The sequence below is a fragment of the Dendrobates tinctorius genome, unplaced genomic scaffold (assembly GCF_039654945.1).
Source record: "Dendrobates tinctorius isolate UK_male_01 unplaced genomic scaffold, ASM3965494v1 ptg000025l, whole genome shotgun sequence".
In the NCBI taxonomy this organism is placed as follows: domain Eukaryota; kingdom Metazoa; phylum Chordata; class Amphibia; order Anura; family Dendrobatidae; genus Dendrobates; species Dendrobates tinctorius.
In genome coordinates, this window is record NW_027361693.1 from 5,762,527 (window position 1) to 5,782,582 (window position 20,056).

Consider the following 20,056-nt stretch of genomic DNA (forward strand, 5'->3'; position numbering starts at 1 on the left):
TCACTAGGTCCCCCCGCGTGGTTCTGGGATTTTTGCTCACCGTTCTTGTGATCATTCTGACCCCACGGGGTGGGATTTTGCGTGGAGCACCAGATCGAGGGAGATTATCAGTGGTCTTGTATGTCTTCCATTTTCTAATTATTGCTCCCACAGTTGATTTCTTCACTTCAAGCTGGTTGGCTATTGCAGATTCAGTCTTCCCAGCCTGGTGCAGGGCTACAATTTTGTTTCTGGTGTCCTTTGACAGCTCTTTGGTCTTCACCATAGTGGAGTTTGGAGTCAGACTGTTTGAGGGTGTGCACAGGTGTCTTTTTATACTGATAACAAGTTTAAACAGGTGCCATTACTACAGGTAATGAGTGGAGGAAAGAGGAGACTCTTAAAGAAAAAGTTACAGGTCTGTGAGAGCCAGAAATCTTGATTGCTTGTTTCTGACCAAATACTTATTTTCCACCATAATATGCAAATAAAATGAAAAAAAACAGACAATGTGATTTTCTGGATTTTTTTTTCTCAGTTTGTCTCCCATAGTTGAGGTCTACCTATGATGTAAATTACAGACGCCTCTCATCTTTTTAAGTGGTGGAACTTGCACTATTGCTGACTGACTAAATACTTTTTTCCCCACTGTATATATTGCAATCATTAGCAGTTTTGACATTGATATGCTCCACATCAAATTGTCTGATATCTTTGAAATTGACTTTATAGTGGGAAGAGACTTGTTGAAATGATGTCTGGTCTCTCATTTACTGCATACATACAGAAAAGGAGATCCTACTCCCCTGTCTTTTTAGCACAGATTCGGAAGCAACAGCACAGAGGACATTGTAACTCAGTATGAGCAGTGTAACTGTGAATCCAGCACTAGGTTCAGATTAAAAGTCAAAACCAGTAGCAGAATCTGGCTTCCTGCTTTTCTCTCTCAGAAGAAAATACTTGCAGTATAGGCAATAAGATAAGTTATATATGATGTTGGTTTGACATACTCTTAAGTTTTAAGATACTTTCAGTATTCGTCTCCAGAAGGGTGGATCAAAAGGCAGATCCGACATATTCTGTACGATACGTAGTGCTTTGTCCTGACCACAGAGACTGAATGCATGTTTCAAGTATCTGCTGCAGAGTGACTGCAGACTTATTAATTTAGACCGGACAACCCCTTTAAGACCTCTTCTACCAAGTCAGGTTACTCAGCTTCTTTGCCGACTCTCTCCCTATACATAGAAGAAGTTGAGTAACATGGCTTGGAAGAAGAGGCCTTAAGTGGTGAATGTGAATAGAACTTCTCTAGTATATATAATGTGTAACATAGATATTCACTTTAACCATGTAGACAACAGGAACTATTTTCTGAATGTAAGTTTTCTTACACTGTTAGACCATAACTGGAAAGTCTGATGTGGTTAATGATTGTTTCTACATGAAAACCAGTTTCTCCGCAGGTGATAGATTATTTCTTGTGCTGACTTCTCCCACACATTTCGTAGTGTGCTCACGAGATCCAAAACTGTTTATTGTCCTATTATTACTCCGGCCAAAGTACAAATGTGCATTCCTGTCAGGGAAAATTACATGGATGACTTGTGAATGAATGAGATCTCTTGGAAAGTTGGTATGAATAGAAGTTCATCAGCCATAAAAGATAGGATTGTATTGATTTCAGGTCTGATTATATTGACTTAACATCTACATTAACATTTCACGTTAGATTCAATCTGCAATAAAAATGCTGTCACTTTACAAATAAATAAAGGGAATCTGTCAACAGAATTTTACCCCCAATCTATATGGTAATGTAGCTCTTTCAAAGATAATTTCTGCCATACCTTTATATGGCCAGTGCGTTCCTCCGTTACTGAGAAATCGGCCTGCAAATTGGCAAATGAGGCTGCAGATCTAAAGCCTCTGTCACTCCAGCTCTATTCTCCAGCCACTGCTGCCAGTTCTTGATTGGATGACAGTCACTATGATGTGTAACTTCAGGCAAAGGAGATATCAGTCAAACAGGAGGAGGCCGCGCTGGGCAGGGAAAAGAGCTGGAGTGACAGTGGCTTCAGATCTTTCCTTCTTTGTAACAGCCTATTTTTTGGATTGCCCTCCATGAATGTGTACATGCACTCAGCTAGATAAGACACAGCCTTGGTTTAGGCGGCCGTATGAAAAATCAGTCCATGGATATTTGTGAACGTAATTGGCTCTGTGTGCAGCCTCGTGTGCTCATCCACACCTGGAGTGCAAAGCAGAGCTCTTGAAAAGTGTTGGAGAATCAAAACAAAAAGAAAACCACTTGCTATACAACGTTACACTTTATTTACCGAAACCCCCTTTAAAGGGAATCTGTCACCCATTTTTTTTGACTATCAGCTGCCGGCACCGACATCAGGGGCTTATCTACAGCATTCTGTAATGCTGTAGATAAGCCCCTGATGTAACCTGAAAGAGAAGAAAAAGAAGTTATATTATACTCATCCGGGGGCGGTCCGGTTTTGGTCCGATGGGTGTTGCGGTCTCGCGCCTCCCATCTTCATACGATGCCGTCCTCTTCTTTCATTGCTGTCATGGCTCCGGCGCACTGCTCTGCCCTGTTAAGGGCAGAGCAGAATACTGCATTGCGCAGGCACCGGACCTCTCCCGGCGCCTGCGCACTGCAGGACTCTGCTCTGCCCTCAACAGGGCAGAGCAGTGCGCCTGCACACGAGCTACGACAGGAAGGAAAGAAGAGGGCGGCATCATATGAAGATGGGAGGCACCGGACCGCGACACCCATTGGACCGGACACTGGGGTGAGTATAATCTAACTCTTTTTTTTCTTATCTTTCAGGTTACATCGGGGGCTTATCTACAGCATTGCAGAATGCTGTATATTATCCCCTGATGTCGGTGCCGGCAGCTCATACTCGAAAAAAAGGGTGACCGATTCCCTTTAAGTTAGGGCTACACAGTTGCAAAATGATTTTTGTTCTAGCTTTACAGACATGGGGTAAAAAAATGGTTTAATTGAAGCTGACGTGTGTCATTAGGATACTTTACAATATCTATTATTGTTTTATATATCGATGACCATCTTTACTGTTAAAGGGAATCTGTCACCCCCTGGGACGCATATGAACTGTTAATATGGGCATACAGGTGATGGAATGACTAATCTAGTCCTATCTGTATACCTCAAATCTGCTGTCTTGTTGTTGAGAACTCATCTTTTATTTCTTTATGCTAATGATTTCCACCAGGCTCTGGGGCATGAGGTCCCTGGAAGAAATCTCTGCCTCCAGTCTTCATTGGTGTGCCACCCCCCTCCCTTCAGCGTCAGTGCCTCTGAAATCCCGCGCCTGCGCCCTGCAAGAGCGCGAATATACAAACATATTCTGTCCTTCTAGGGGCACTGGCTTTTTCTGTGCTGGCACCTGTGCACAAGAAAAATGAAGCTGATGCCCATAGAAGGGCGGATAAGGAGCATATAATCAGTTAAAAACATCCCAGGGGCTGACAGATTCCCTAAGTGTTCATAGAGGGTCATTGACTGTACCCAGCCGGGTATGTGGATATTTGTTTTATACCACAATGCATTTTTGGAGTTCCTAACAATTGGGCCTCAATAAAGAAGCCATTGCCTATAAATATGTAATGTGGTGTTAGTAAACATTCTCGGCATAGAAATGTTATTGGAAATGTGAAATGTATCCCTGGGTGAGGTGGTGATGGAAATACAGAGCTGTCAGATCGTAGATGCTTTATACCGCCACAAACTGATATTTTATAGAACACTTTGCAGTTTCAGGCATCCAACTACTGGCACATTTCCTGCTCCTATTTCTCTCATCTCTAGGCTAGAGATGCCATATCGGGAATTACAGCTGCGCTCCTTCCCCCTCTGAAAAGAACATTGAGTGTTTTTACAGATTGCAGCCTCTATATATCTGCTATATATTTCTACACAGTTTAGGTCTAATGCACAGAGCCATTAAAGGGAAAGGATCCACTCACAGAACAGAAATAGTTTTTCGAAAACACCGTTTTTTCTCAATAACAATGGACCACTTTAGGTGGGAATTTCAGTATTTTGGATCCTCTTTTTCACAGCATCTGCTGTCTTTTGAATTTTTGGAGGATTTCAGTCCTCTTTTAGTTGCTGTCTATTGTTAGGGACTCGCAAGTGTGAGGACCCTTGACGCTGGGTTGCGGGCTTGTATAGTTTGGCCAAAATATCGACTACCTCACATTTTATATGTATTTTTTGCACTTTAATATCAGGGTGCAGCTAGGCCCATTTTGTCTTGTAAACTGTGGTGCCTGTTCATGTGGGATGCATCTTGATAGCGCTGGGCAGCCCGCCTGATCTAATAGAAGGGCGTCACTAATAGGCTGGTAACCTGGATGCTGTGCATTACCACTGTATCAACAGCGCTACATACAAGTCCTCATTGTGCAATCATATACTAAGCAGCCACTCCCTCCATGGATTGGTAGGTAGTGAGTGGCTGTCTCATCAGTATCTTTGCACCTGTGATACTGCCATCTTAACCACATGGGCCTGCTGCACCCTGAAGTGCATTTGGCTGGAGGCCTAGGCAGTTAATAACATTGCTGCCTTTTTTCTGCTGTCTTTTGAATTTTTGGAGGATTTCAGTCCTCTTTTAGTTGCTATCTATTGTAGGTGTATAGAGGCCCATTTCCAACAACCATCACTCCAGTGTTCTTATGGTACTTTGTGTTTGCTAACTGTGTAAGAAGACTAATGGATGGTTAGAAAACCCTTGCAAACCCTGTGCAAGTATAGTAGCACAGCTAAAAACAGTTTGGCTGATGAGAGAAGCTGAATTCAGGAAGCAGACGGCAGAGGGAGAAGCAGGGGCTGTAGAGAAGACCTTGTGCTAGGAGGGGTGAGTATGACGGAGGCAGAGTGATATTCACCTGTCCCCTTTCCAAGCTGTGCACCGCTGTGTCTCCGGGTCCTCCTGCTGTGACGGCAGAGGGCGCGATGACGTAGTCACTGCGCGCCCTCTGCTGTCACTGCAGAGATTCGGGAGACACAGCGGTGCACGGCTTGGAACAGGGACAGGTGAATATCGCCTGAAGAAGAAGAAGAAGTTACAGGTCTGTGAGAGCCAGAAATCTTGATTGCTTGTTTCTGACCAAATACTTATTTTCCACCATAATATGCAAATAAAATGAAAAAAAAAAAAACAGACAATGTGATTTTCTGGATTTTTTTTTCTCAGTTTGTCTCCCATAGTTGAGGTCTACCTATGATGTAAATTACAGACGCCTCTCATCTTTTTAAGTGGTGGAACTTGCACTATTGCTGACTGACTAAATACTTTTTTTCGCTTGGCAACACGGACTTTCAACTCCCTCCAAAGGTTTTCTATAGGGTTGAGATCTGGAGACTGGCTAGGCCACTCCAGGACCTTGAAATGCTTCTTACGAAGCCACTCCTTCGTTGCCCTGGCGGTGTGCTTTGGATCATTGTCATGTTGAAAGACCCAGCCACGTTTCATCTTCAATGCCCTTGCTGATGGAAGGAGGTTTGCACTCAAAATCTCAGAATACATGGCCCCATTCATTCTTTCATGTACCCGGATCAGTCGTCCTGGCCCCTTTGCAGAGAAACAGCCCCAAAGCATGATGTTTCCACCACCATGCTTTACAGTAGGTATGGTGTTTGATGGATGCAACTCAGTATTCTTTTTCCTCCAAACACGACAAGTTGTGTTTCTACCAAACAGTTCCAGTTTGGTTTCATCAGACCATAGGACATTCTCCCAAAACTCCTCTGGATCATCCAAATGCTCTCTAGCAAACTTCAGACGGGCCCGGACATGTACAGGCTTAAGCAGTGGGACACGTCTGGCACTGCAGGATCTGAGTCCATGGTGGCGTAGTGTGTTACTTATGGTAGGCCTTGTTACATTGGTCCCAGCTCTCTGCAGTTCATTCACTAGGTCCCCCCCGCGTGGTTCTGGGATTTTTGCTCACCGTTCTTGTGATCATTCTGACCCCACGGGGTGGGATTTTGCGTGGAGCACCAGATCGAGGGAGATTATCAGTGGTCTTGTATGTCTTCCATTTTCTAATTATTGCTCCCACAGTTGATTTCTTCACTCCAAGCTGGTTGGCTATTGCAGATTCAGTCTTCCCAGCCTGGTGCAGGGCTACAATTTTGTTTCTGGTGTCCTTTGACAGCTCTTTGGTCTTCACCATAGTGGAGTTTGGAGTCAGACTGTTTGAGGGTGTGCACAGGTGTCTTTTTATACTGATAACAAGTTTAAACAGGTGCCATTACTACAGGTAATGAGAGGAGGAAAGAGGAGACTCTTAAAGAAGTTACAGGTCTGTGAGAGCCAGAAATCTTGATTGCTTGTTTCTGACCAAATACTTATTTTCCACCATAATATGCAAATAAAATGAAAAAAAAACAGACAATGTGATTTTCTGGATTTTTTTTTCTCAGTTTGTCTCCCATAGTTGAGGTCTACCTATGATGTAAATTACAGACGCCTCTCATCTTTTTAAGTGGTGGAACTTGCACTATTGCTGACTGACTAAATCCTTTTTTTCCCCACTGTATATTAGAAATCAGCTTCTCTACATGTCTGACAGTCATTCCATTCCAGGGTCAGTTGAATTCTAACCAGAGTACACCTCATTCTGCTTAATGTGCTTCATATATAAAATATGCCAGTCTTTCACCCAAGGTCTGTTATCGTAAGGTTTGCCAAATTTATTACGAAATGCATGCCTCAGTTGTAACAGATGCTAGTAACTTGTTGCATGATGATAGGCCAGTCACCCATGCCAATTTAAGAAAAGTGCTGCCCGGCGCAAAGAGCTAAAAGCACAAAATTTATATATTCTACTTGTGTCAAATAATGAGACTTTTTCGACACAAGAAAACTGCCACAGAGGGAATTGCACATTCCCCCCCCCATGTGCAAACCCAAGGACCATTTAGACTATCAGATTTCGGACCATAACCAAGTGCTGACCAAATATTAAGAAGGTCTGATTACATGGTTCGATACAAGCTTTATGGGGAGAGGATGACTGCTAGTAAGATTCCAAAGGGTGGCGCTATAGATGATTGTTATTCGAATTGCAAGAGGTGGCTCTATAGAGTTCAAGTCCTCTTCATCTCTGAAGAGGCAATTTGCATATTAAATATCCCAGAAGAGCATTATATGGTGAATAAGCTTCCTTACATTGGCATGCCATAGCTGGTATGTCTCTCTCCACAAGGAGAAACATTACCACAGAGCCACTCACCTAGCCAAGTCAGTTCTCATACCTTGCAGTGATGAGGTTCCATACTCAGAATCTCAACTTCCAGACACAGTGTTTCAGGTTTGGCTTTTATCCTAAGTCATATTACAAGACTTGTTAAAGGGTTGATTGTGACTTGTAGGATCGCTACTACCAACAGGTGGCGCTATAGAGTTCTAGTCCTCTTCCTCTCTGAAGAGGCAATTTACATATTAAATTTCACAGAGGAGCATTACACGGCGAATAAGCCTCCTTACGTTGGCATGCCAGAGCCGGTATGTCACTCTCCACCTTAAGGAACGTTACCCCTTAGACCTAAGTGAATATTAGGCATCTACAACCTGTTGTTCATAGATGTCTTCTTTAAATTATATACGTTTTGAATCGTTGTGGCCCTGATATCCGATGTTGAAAAGCTCTACATGTACATTAAATTAGTGGTCATTTTCTTGCAGATAGCTTTATTTCTCATGGCCTATACTGAAAGGAACCATGAAGCAACTGCATCAGAAAAGCTTTGCATGGCATTTTTATTTTGTAGTGTAAAAGTATCAGTAATATGTTGTTACTAGTAAATATGAGTGTTTAGTCTTTTCTGTACATGATGAAACGTTCATGTATTATTAATCGTTCTTATAATGGCAGGTGCATAATGCTCACACACATCAGTCATCCATGTTGCTTTTTCCCTCCGTTGTAGGTTGTGTTTGTGGCTATTCTGCTACATAGTCACCTGGAATGCAGGGAGCCGCTTCTGATCCCGATCCTCTCCTTATACATAGGAGCACTTGTTCGCTGCACCACGTTGTGTTTGGGATACTACAAAAATATACATGATAAAATTCCAGAGAGCAGTGGACCAGAGTTGGGGGTAAGTGTGATCGTATGGAGTAAATGAAATGACTGGCATCATTTGGGACTTAAACCACATTAAGAGTTTGGAGAAGAGTCAGCTGAGCCAATTTTGGTGGTACCAGCAATATGTCTAATCTCAATTAGGGCCTCTGAAAGGAATGGGAAAGATACATTTTAATGTTCCATCCTTTGATTTCTTGGCAGTTAAGCGTCAACCAGAAGTGTCTGGTGGCGGCTTCCTCACTTTTCCCCATAACGCAAACATGAAAAGCTTTGGCTTGCAGAATAAAATCGTGTAAAGGCAAAAGGGCATCTTCGGCACCATAGATTTTTACAATGTAACTATTGATTAGGAGACAGAACACCTAGTGAATATCTTTGCTTCTCCTAAGTAATACAGTATGGCTGATTTGCATTGCGATAGTTATCAGGTGGTGATACAGCAAAAGCCCATGATGTAGTAGTGGAACGTTGCTGGTGATACTGATTGATACATTGCACCAGCACTTGGCTACTGGTATGAGCCTTGGAGGGAACCTGGTATGAGCCTTGGATGGAACCTGTCATCTGAGTCATTCTCAAACTATAGGTAGCATGATTCACACACTTACTGCATCATTGCAGCCGTGCACGATTTACACTGGAATGCTGCAGTGTTTCAGAGAAAGCGTACTTTGAATAGTCAGCAGGTGACTATCTAGAACAGGGGTGGGGAATCTTTTGTTCTGCCAAGGGCCATTTGGATATTTATACCATCCTTCGGGGGCCGTACAAACTCCGCCCACAAAGTACATCCTGACTCTGGCACTGGTTTCATGACTTAATCTTTCATTGCATGCCCTTCAATGTTCAGTAGTGAACACTGCGTGAGTGTGCTAACAGAGCAAGAAGAAATTAATGAGCTTGTGGCAAACAAAATACAGTTCCCTGCCCAAGAATGCAGTCCCTGAGAATCTGCTCGGGGGCCTCATAAAAGGTCATCGAGGGCCGTAAATGGCCCTGGGGCCTGAGGTTCCCCACCCCTGATCTAGAATGACTAATCTGGAGAGTAAAGATAGTTGCCATAACGCCACCAGATTTGTGCTGCCTGTGGCTTGGACAGCATGAAACTCCTGATGGGTCCCCTTTAAAAGACTTCTCACTTGCTCCAAAAAATTTTTGTGGGGATATCCCTGTCTTTACAGGGATTTGTTCTCCCTACCCCAATTCCCTTGTTTTTGTTCTGTACCCTATTCCCCCTCCCTCATAAAATTTTTTAAAATTAATACAAAATATTGGATCAAAAATTTGAGTTACAGGGAATCTGTCACTATATTTGACCTGTCTAAATTAATAAGGTCCCTGTTGAAGCGTCTGTGTACGCAAAACGGCTGTCGTCCGTCTTTTTTCCCTGCATGCCTCATGTTATCTGCCCGTCCTTTATTGTGTGACCTTTAATGGTTGAATAAAGAAACACTGCACTGCAAATCTAGGTGAGTGCCGCATCTTTTTCCTTCTTTTACAAATTCTGTATGTGATTATACCTGACACATCTGTAGGTTCCTCTCAGCTTCAACTTCCATCTAACAGGCAGACAGGGTAGTAATATTTTTGCAGTATAGCAGTGCTCTGAGAACTGCAAAAATGTGTTTGCAAGAAGAAAAAGTTAATATCTGTGTTAGTTACTTGTCCCACAATGGTAACTCCCTCTTTTATTTAAAATATAGCACTGTGTACTTACAATTGCTTATTTTATCTTTCTGCACAGGTAATTGTTCTCTTCCCTGCTCTATGTTGAAACAGGAAGTCTCTTGTCCCTGCTCCTCCCCCAGGCCAGGGACTTTTGCAGTGACTCATACAAGGAAAACTGACCTCCTGTTTTCTACATGGAACTTAGAAGGATTCAGCTAATCAGTTTTTAATCACATGGTGTCATAGACCTAGTGGAAGAGAGAAGAATTAGCTGGGTAGAAGGGCAAAGTGAGCAGTTGTAAGAACACAGTGCAATATAATATGACAATTGAAATATATTAAGAGAATAAAAATTTTGATGGGAGTGCTTCTTTAAATAACTTGTAAAAACCTCTGTGCTCACCTGATTCTGTAGCCTTTTTTCATTTTTCGCTGGGATGCTCCATTGTGGAGATGCTATATTCACGTTTGTTTCGTCTGGAGAGCAGTATATGAAATCTCTGCTTGTAGTTCAATAGGTTATTTCTTCAGTGTCTTCCCTGAGGGCGTGCACTCCATGATCGGGCTAATCACAGCTTGGCAGTTGATCTAGCTGTCTCAGACGCTGCCGAACTGAGATTGGCAGCATCTGGGAGAGAGGGGTGGAAGCAGAGGCTCCCATCGAAGACTTTGAAGAAATGCGCAGTTGGACTGCAAGCAGAGATTTCACATACTGCGCTCCAAAAGAAACTAATGTGAATATCTTTGCAATGGAGCAATACAGCACAAAATGGAAAAGAAGCTGCAGAATCAAGAGAGCTCAGGGATTTTTGCAAGGCACTAATCCATTTTTTTGGGAAACTGGCAGGTCCTCTTAAGTGGGAAGCCCCACCCAGAATTACCTTTTTAAGCTACACTACGTTGTGAGTAGTATATTAAAGCACCACTCAAACATTTTTTTTAATTTTTTTATTATTAATGCAGCGCTGGAGTGGTGCTTCTAATCTAAGATCCCTGCCCTCAGTCTTATCCTTACTTCTCGATGTGTGCACCATCTATCGCTGCCATTCTGGTTGGTCTCCTGCAGCTTGTGACCTTCTGGAGTGAGCTGAAGATTACTTTTCAATGCAAATCTATGAGAACCTCGTTCTGGATCTCATAGACTTGCATTGAGGGTTTGTGACTGTTACCACTGGCTTCTGGCCAGTCAGAAGTTGTGGTCACAAGATGGGGCTGCGGCGCCTATATAAGGTGAAGGCGGCGGATAAGTATAATACTACAGTAAAGGACCTTAGTTTACAAGTACCACTCAAGCGCTGAAAAGAAAGGCTGGAGTGGTGCTATAATCTATGATTTATAAAGGTTCATCACCCCTAAATATTCACACCCTGGTATAAATTCACTGATGCTTGCATTTTCCTTAAAGCGTATCAGATGTTTTGTACATTTATCATTTATTTTTTAGTGATTAGCGTGCATAATAATTGCAGTCCATTACAAACTCAGTGGTTCACTACTTGTAACCCTTTACATGATTATTATCAGTTTGCATTTTAGTAGTAGCTCAGTTTTTATATCTGGGTGGAAGGATGTCTTTTTTCGAAACATATCAATTAACATTAATTTTAAGAACTGGTGTACTCTCTCTATGCTATCCTGTTTCATGGCCTTATTTTGAAGCAGCGCTGTGCTTACTTCGCATCTGTTTAATGGCAGTAGAAAAACATTTCCATGTGTTTTTGTTTCCTATTTTCTGCTTATGAACTGATTTGAAGGCTTCACCTTTGGAAATGGCAGGATCAGCTGAGAGGTGCGAGAACAGTCCATGAGCTGTTGTACTCCTCAGCTGCCGGTGCATTGTTCTAATAGAATGGGTTTCTCGTTTACCCTGCAGGGAGATGCCACCATAAGAAAGATGCTGAGTTTTTGGTGGCCGTTAGCACTAATATTGGCTACTCAGCGGATCAGCAGGCCCATTGTTAACCTCTTTGTTTCCCGTGATCTTGGTGGTAGTGCTGCAGCAACAGAGGTGAGTAAGGTTGGAAAACTAAGAAAGGGAATAATACCGATATTCTAATCGATGTTTTATGTTACATACCGTATATACTCGTGTATGAGCCAACCCGTGTATAAGCCGACCCCCCCACTTAATTTTGCAACAAAAAACTGGTAAAATTTATTGACTCGTATATAAGCTTAGGGTGGAATCCATAGACTATGCCCCCATATGCTGCTCCATAGTTTATGCCCCCATATGCTGATCCATAGTTTATGCCCCCATACGCTGCTCCATAGACTATGCTCCCATATGCTGCTCCATAGACTATGCCCCCATATGCTGCTCCATGGTTTATGCCCCCATATGCTGCCCAATAAACTATGCTCCCATATGCTGCCCCATAGACTATGCCCCCATATGCTGCTCCATGGTTTATGCCCCCATATGCTGCCCCATAGACTATGCCCCCATACGCTGCTCCATAGACTATGCCCCCATATGCTGCCCCATAGACTATGCCCCCATATGCTGCCCCATAGACTATGCCCCCATATGCTGCTCCATAGAATATGCCCCCATATGCTGGAAAAAAGAATGCCATACTCGCCTCTCCTGGGTCCATCGCCACTGTCTGCCACTTCTTGTGTCAGTGACTGTTCAGCCAGCAGAGGGGCGGCGCGCACTAACTACGTCACCGCGACCCCTGCTGCCTAAACGTCACTGACGCAGGATGCAGCAGAGACAGCGGTGAGCAGCGATGGACCCGGGGGACAGGTGAGTATCGCTACGTATACTCACCCATCCTGCCGCGGTCTCTGCAGCCTCGCTTCTCCACTGTCTCCCTATGTGCATATTCATGAGTGTAATGAGCGGTACCACGTGACCGCTGAAGACAGGAAGGGAGAAAGTGGAGAAGCGATGCTGCAGAGAGCGCGCCAGGACTGGTAAGTATGATCTCTGACACCCCCGCTCCCCCTCCGACCCCCAGGTATATGACCCGTGTATAAGCCAAGAGGGGGACTTTCAGCCCCAAAAATGGGCTGAAAATCTCGGCTTATACACGAGTATATACGGTAGGTTGAAAATAGACCAAGTTCTATCAAGTTCAATTTTTCTTCTCCAATGATACATGTTTTATCACTAAATTATCTATAACCCACAATGCCATTTGTGCTGAGTACAGCATCCACCTCTTTTGAATTTTTCAGATTTCAGTATAGAGGTCATGTAAAAAAATTAAAGTATATTTTGTTGTGTAGAATTAGATAAATTAAAGGAGCAAATAATGCTTTAAGATTTAGGGTACATCCACTTGGGTAAGATATGCTGAGGATTTTCTATAACAGAACTTGAATAGGGGAAAGAAATCTTCAGCAAATTTTCTCTATTTCCAGACTTAACGTTCCTCTTGGAAATGGTGAACTCTGCCCTGAAAATCCACAGCCTTAATTAACAAACTGGATTTTCAGGATGTCCTGAAGATAAGATTGATATGACCCTGAAATGTGCAGATTAGTACTAGAAGGTTTCCAAAGAAAAGCAGTTTTTACTGTACGTTCATCCAAGCATTTTTACACATGTTCCACTCATTGGCCTTAGTAACCACTTCTAGAAGCTCAAGCCAATAACTACAACTCGAAGAATGAGGTATGATCCTCTTAACCAAAGTGTTTTTCCATCACAAGCCAGGATCTTGGTGTTCTGGTGCTAAGCTTGTCCTGTGATGAAAAACGATTAGTTATAGCATGTGAATATGGAGCCATCCCTCTTCCTAATGAATCACCGTCCATCTTCTTCATTTACAGGCAGTGGCAATCCTCACGGCTACGTACCCTGTTGGACACATGCCATATGGCTGGCTAACAGAGATCCGGGCTGTCTATCCCGCCTTTGACAAGGTAAAATCAAGTCTTCTCCACAAAGGAATGTTTAAAAGATTACTCTCCGTGTCCATTTCATAGTCCAAGACGTAGAATAGGTTTTCTTAGGTTTGTTCCACATTGAAACCTAGGGCAACCTTAAGGGGGTTTTACACATAGCGATATCACTAGCAATATCGCTAAAGCATCACCAATTTGGTGACGCAGCAGCGATATCGCTATGTGTGATATTTACCTCCGACCGGCCACTCCGCTGTCTGTCGTTGATCGCGCAGCTCCATTTCTCGTCGGGCGCTTCCTGCTGGCGCTGACGAGCGACGCGTGGATGCGGGCGGGAAACGTCAGTATCGCCTCGTCTGAAAGGTAAGTAACGACCGCTGTATCGCTGCTGCTGCTGCATCCCTGTGAGATCTGCCTGTGTGGCAGCTCACTAGCGACCATTTAGCGATGCACCAGCGATCCTGACCGCGTCATATCATTGTCGGGATCGCTGGTGCATCGCTAAATGTAAATGGGCCTTTACTGTGTCTGTCTAAAATGATCAGAGTCCAAACCCCGTTTTGAGTCTTCATGATTCCTGGCCAGTTTCTGCACTTCATGCTCCAGGTATGTCATGAGAGCATGAGCATGTGACAACTGAATGTGACCATCAAGACGTTACCGCCAGAGCAGGAAAAGTGCAGACCAACGGGGACTGGGAAGGGGCAGGAGTGACAGGATCTGTAAGGATATGTGCAGACGTTAGATATTTGCTGCAGACAATTATTTATAAAATAAGCGTGCTTTTCTCTAGTCACCTTCCACGACAGCTACATTGGAGGATGTCTTCCCCGCCCTAATAGGGGACAGGAACAGGAAGAGGTTAAATACCCCTCCCCTTCCTGCGACTACCAGTGTTTTCCTGTCCCCTATGGGGCATGAAGAGGTCTACGATGGTGCTGCTGTGGCCGGCGATCGGGAGCACCCACGCCCAGTATCAGCTGGGATACCTGTCAGATGCCGGGCAGCCGAGGTCGGGGGGCCTTGCTCTCCTCCTCCAGTGGCAGTTCCCGTCTCCGCCTGCATAGTGGGACTCGGGACTCTCCCACCTCTCCTGCGCCTCCTTTGGGGGTAAAGCGAGGCGGTGATGTGCGCGCCGGGGTCCTCCAGATAGCTCCCCAGCTTCCTCTTCCTCCGTGCTGCCGGTTCCCGGGGGCTCGCGCTGGCTGAAGGTGGCGTTCCTCCACTTCGGGCGTTACTGGGCTTTCCACTGGGGTGCGCGTCGCTTCCGGTCTGTCCCTATGCGTTCCACGGTGGAGCGCGCGCGCCGGGGGGGCGCGTTGCTCCTGGGACCAGCGGTCACATTCTGGGGCGTCCTCATGTGGTTCCCCCCATTGGGCCAAAGGGAGGAGGTGGTGCACAAACAATGCTGGACCCTCGATCTTTCAAGGTCCAGGTTATGAGATCACCAGGTAAGACACCTGTCTGACTGTAGACGGCATGGACGGTGACAAGCCCTCTCTCTCTGTGTTGGCAGAGCCCAGTGTACCCCCTCCTACTGTAAGTAGCAGGTGTCGGCCATGGCTATCCAGCATTATTTACTAAAATGGCGTAGCATACCTCTCTCTAATATGGGGAGAAAAGGTCTGTGATCCTATGAGAACCAGCCACAAGTGTAAAATGTGTGCTGCCAGACTCCCTCGACATATGGGGAAAGCTCTGCCCGTCCTGTACAGAGAGGTCCTTCGCGCTGAACAGCCCTTTCTCCTGGATAGCATCAAATCCCTCATAATACAGGAGGTTTACTCCTCATTGGCTCCCTTCTCTCCAGACCGCCTCCCTCTAGGAGAGGGAAGAAAGCTCTGATAGAATCAGACTCAGACGAAATTCAGTCCTCAGATTCAGAGGACGCTCAGGAGATTGAGGGTTCCTCTTCCACATCCACCCCTAAAACCAGGGAACCAGAAATATCACTTGGTTCCGAGAATGTGGGTGAACTAATCAGTATGGTTAAGAGCACCATAGAGGTGGAGAGAGGTGGAGGAGGAAGAAGTTAAATACACGGTACAGGACGAGATGTTGGGCAGAAGCCCAAAGAAGGTGTCCTGTACACGAGAACGTACAGAATCTGATCCTCCATAAAAGGAGGCTTCCATATAAAAAAAAAAAAGCCTATCCCTTTGAGGGCTCCTCCCAGCTCAAAGATCCAATGGATCGAGGAAAAAAAAAAATAAAAAAAAAAATATATATATATATACACTCACTGGCCACTTTATTAGGTACACCATGCTAGTAAGGGGTTGGACCCCCTTTTGCCTTCAGAACTGCCTCAATTCTTCGTGGCAGAGATTCAACAAGGTGCTGGAAGCATTCCTCAGAGATTTTGGACCATATTGACATGATGGCATCACACAGTTGGCGCAGATTTGTCGGCTGCACATCCCTGATGCGAATCTCCCGTTCTACCACATCCCAAAGATGCTCTATTGGATTGAGATCTGGTGACTGAGGAGGCCATTTGAGTACAGTAAACTCATTGTCATGTTCAAGAAACCAATCTGAGATGATTCGAGCTTTATGACATGGCGCATTATCCTGCTGAAAGTAGCCATCAGATGTTGGGTACATTGTGGTCATAAAGGGATGGACATGGTCAGCAACAATACTCAGGTAGGCTGTGGCGTTGCAACGATGCTCAATTGGTACCAAGGGGCCCAAAGAGTGCCCAGAAAAAATTCCCCACACCATGACACCACCACCACCAGCCTGAACCGTTGATACAAGGCAGGATGGATCCATGCTTTCATGTTGTTTACGCCAAATTCTGACCCTACCATCCGAATGTCGCAGCAGAAATCGAGACTCATCAGACCAGGTAACGTTTTTCCAATCTTCTACTGTCCAATTTCGATGAGCTTGTGCAAATTGTAGCCTCAGTTTCCTGTTCTTAGCTGAGAGGAGTGGTACCCAGTGTGGTCTTCTGCTGCTGTAGCCCATCTGCCTCAAAGTTCGACGCACTGTGCGTTCAGAGATGCTCTTCTGCCTACCTTGGTTGTAACGGGTGGCAATTTGAGTCACTGTTGCCTTTCTATCAGCTCGAACCAGTCTGCCCATTCTCCTCTGACCTCTGGCATCAACATGGCATTTCCGGCCACAGAACTGCCGCTCACTGGATTTTTTTTCTTTTTCGGACCATTCTCTGTAAACCCTAGAGATGGTTGTGCGTGAAAATCCCAGTAGATCAGCAGTTTCTGAAATTCTCAGACCAGCCCTTCTGGCACCAACAATCATGCCATGTTCAAAGGCACTCAAATCACCTTTCTTCCCCATACTGATGCTCAGTTTGAACTGCAGGAGATTGTCTTGACCATGTCTATATGCCTAAATGCACTGAGTTGCCGCCATGTGATTGGCTGATTAGAAATTAAGTCTTAACACACAGTTGGACAGGTGTACCTAATAAAGTGGCCAGTGAGTGTGTGTGTGTATATATATATATATATATATATAAAATATGGCTTTCACATGCCCTGTCTCTGTGATTACGCACAGACTCAGGGCACCTTAGGGGGAAAGATACCTTACTCCCTACCCCTACTGCAGAAAGCAACGAGGTTCCTAGCCGATGCTTCCGCTGGCGGTCGCTAAGCAACTTGAGAGGCCGGGACCAGGAAGACCAGCCTGTAATTCGTAGGTCTCGGATAATTCTTTAATGCACCGGCTCTTCTAGGCTGAGCGTGGCTGCTCTCACCATGTCCGAGTAGCCGCAAAAGCGGCCGTCCTTTCTAACTCCTCTAGAGGAGTGCCCTGGTTAAAACCCTAAGGGAAGCGACTTATCTCCGAATGGTGCGCCATCCCCTTCCAGGGCCACTATGGGTTCAAGCCTGTCCTGGATAACATCCTGAACACAGCTTCGGACAAAAAGATCTCTTCCGAAACATAGAAATCCTAGGAGACGGATTTTTCGTCCCTCCCATGGCCAAACCTCTGTCAACAGCTAATCTAAGCTGAATTTGCATGCCCTCATCAGATCACAGCCGCTAAGCAGCTTGAGGCTGCGCCAGTATCGGCATGAGAGACTGGCGGGGAATCCCTGATCCTGTTGAGATACTCAGGAAGAGTATAGGGGGGGCAAGGGCAGGAACATCCTTGTCCCTAACCATCAACAGACCCCAGATAAGCAATGACGCTCGGTTGGGGGTTGTCTCTCGCTCTTTTTCACCCGCTGGCAGTCCATCTCCATAAATCAGTGGGTCCATCGTACCATATGAGATGGACTAAAAATTGGGTTCGAGAGTCCTTCCCCGTAATGTTTAGGGGTAACCTCCCTACAGCCTCCACACCTTCAGGGCTCCTTACCAAACATCTGCTCCGGTAGAACGCGCGGGTGCCAAAGCGGGGAAGGACACGGACAATTACGCACGTCCCTTCCTGGTGAGAAAGCCATCAGAGAAGAACTGAATCATCATAAACCTGAAGCCATTAAACGAATCGGTCCGGTACAGGCAATTCAAAATGGTGTCAATCAGGGGCAGTCCCGCTCATCGGACAGAGCTGGGTAATGACAACGGTAGAGCTGAAGGGTGCATATTATCATGTGCCAATCCATCCGGCCACGTATCTCTCCAAGAGCATGGCGGAAGCAGTGGTTTTCATCCGGCGCCAGGGGATAGGCGTTATCCCATATCTGGACGACTTCCTCTTCTCTATACCATCTATCTCATGTCAGGAGATGGATGTAGGAAAGACCCCGGGGATATTAAGATCCCTGGGTTGGATACCGAAACTGGTCTATCCCTCCACAAGAAAGAAGCTTCTGGGAGTTCTCTCGGACTCAAGGGGGAAGGCATCCTTCCTACCTATGGTTTGTCAGGTCGACCTTGTCCACCAAGAACCTGGTTCAGGATTAGCAGGCACTGACCCTCAGAGTCAATGTATGCTCTAGGATCTCGGACCACAGGCACCCAGGTGGTTTCTTGGGCTCAGGCCCACACCCAAATTCTACAAAGCCACATGCTTTTACATTCCAGGATCCGCCTGGCCTACGCGGCTACAAGTTCCATTGTCCTGAAGGATTCCCCCTCCCTGGTCAGGTTAAACTGGCCCTGAGGTGGTGGTTGAGCTACCGGAATCTTCAGAAGGAGTCAGCTGGATTCAGCTTCCCCTGAAAACACTCCGCTCAGATGCTAGCCAACGAGGCTGGGGAGCAGTAGTAGAGAGATCCTATTATCAGGAGCGATGGCTGCTGAGCATCAGCACCAGTTACTCAATTCTGAGAGAACTGAAGGTGGTAGGGAAAAGCGCTAAAAGTCGTCATCATCGCTAATCCAAAAACGCCACGTCTTCATCTATTCGGACAACATGACCACAGTGGCCTATCTCCAACCAAGGGGGTACGAGGTACGCCGGCCTGGAGGCAATAGCATCAAGGATCTTCTCCTGGTCAGTGCGTCTGAAAGGATCAGACAACACCCAGGCAGGTTTCCTCATTCGAGAAGACGTTCATCCGGAGGAGTGGCGCCTGGACCAGATGGTATTCGTGTCCCTAGCCTCAAGATGGGGCGGTGGTGGACCTAGTCGCCAACAGGCAAAATGCGAAGACAGGGGTATTCGTCTCCCTCAACCACATGGACGGAATGCAAGGAATAGGTGCCCTTCACCCAATGGTGGGATTCCAACCTCTCATATACCTGCCCACCCATACCGATGCGGGCAAAAAACATCTCAGGAAATCCAAACGGACCGAGTTCCCACAATACTAATCGCCCCGCTGTGGCCTGGAAGAAGTGGTACAGTGCCCTACCTGACATGGCCCAGGAAGGTCCTGGCTTCTGCCCCAAAAAGGGCGACCTACTTCACCAAGGTCCTCTGCTACACCTGGATGTAGGCAAAGGGAACCTGGCAGCATGGTTATTGGGGCCGAATTCCTAAGAGCCAAATGGCTCTCGGATAGGGTAATCCAAACCCTTTAGGAAAGCCAATAACCAAGGCCATCTATGCCAAGGTCTGGAAAAGGTTTATGCCCTGGTGCTTTACAGGCACCCCTGATCCCTTCCATCTCAGTGCAGCACAGACCCTAGACGTTTACAAAAGGTCTGGAACAGAGCCTTATGCCCAGCACACTAAAGGTGTAAGCATTAGCTCTTAGCACCTTTTTTGATCTTGACCTGGCCAGCCACCGCTGGATCCTACGGTTTATGGCTTCGGCAGCCGGGATTCGTCCTATACTCCGCAGTCAGGGGCCTCCCTGGGATCTCATCACCGTGCTCAAACCTAAGTTCTGTTTGAGCCTCTAGATTCCTTGGCCATGGAAACCTAACCCTTTAACCGTCCTCTTAGTCGCAATTACTGCGGCTAGACGTATAGAATTGCAGGCCCTGTCAATTCAAGAAGCTTACCTTGAAATCATTACAGATAATATCTTGAGATT

The 20,056-nt window shown here is 45.6% G+C and overlaps 1 protein-coding gene across 1 annotated transcript in view; it reads left to right on the forward strand.

Annotated features, from left to right (window-relative positions):
- ANKH (ANKH inorganic pyrophosphate transport regulator) overlaps positions 1 to 20,056 on the forward strand; it is a 152,019-nt gene that overhangs the window by 109,009 nt on the left and 22,954 nt on the right. The window contains exons 5-7 of the mRNA XM_073569444.1: positions 7,964 to 8,134; positions 11,663 to 11,797; positions 13,573 to 13,665. Of these exons, the coding sequence (XP_073425545.1) occupies positions 7,964 to 8,134; positions 11,663 to 11,797; positions 13,573 to 13,665 (399 nt within the window). The remainder of the gene's footprint in view (positions 1 to 7,963; positions 8,135 to 11,662; positions 11,798 to 13,572; positions 13,666 to 20,056) is intronic.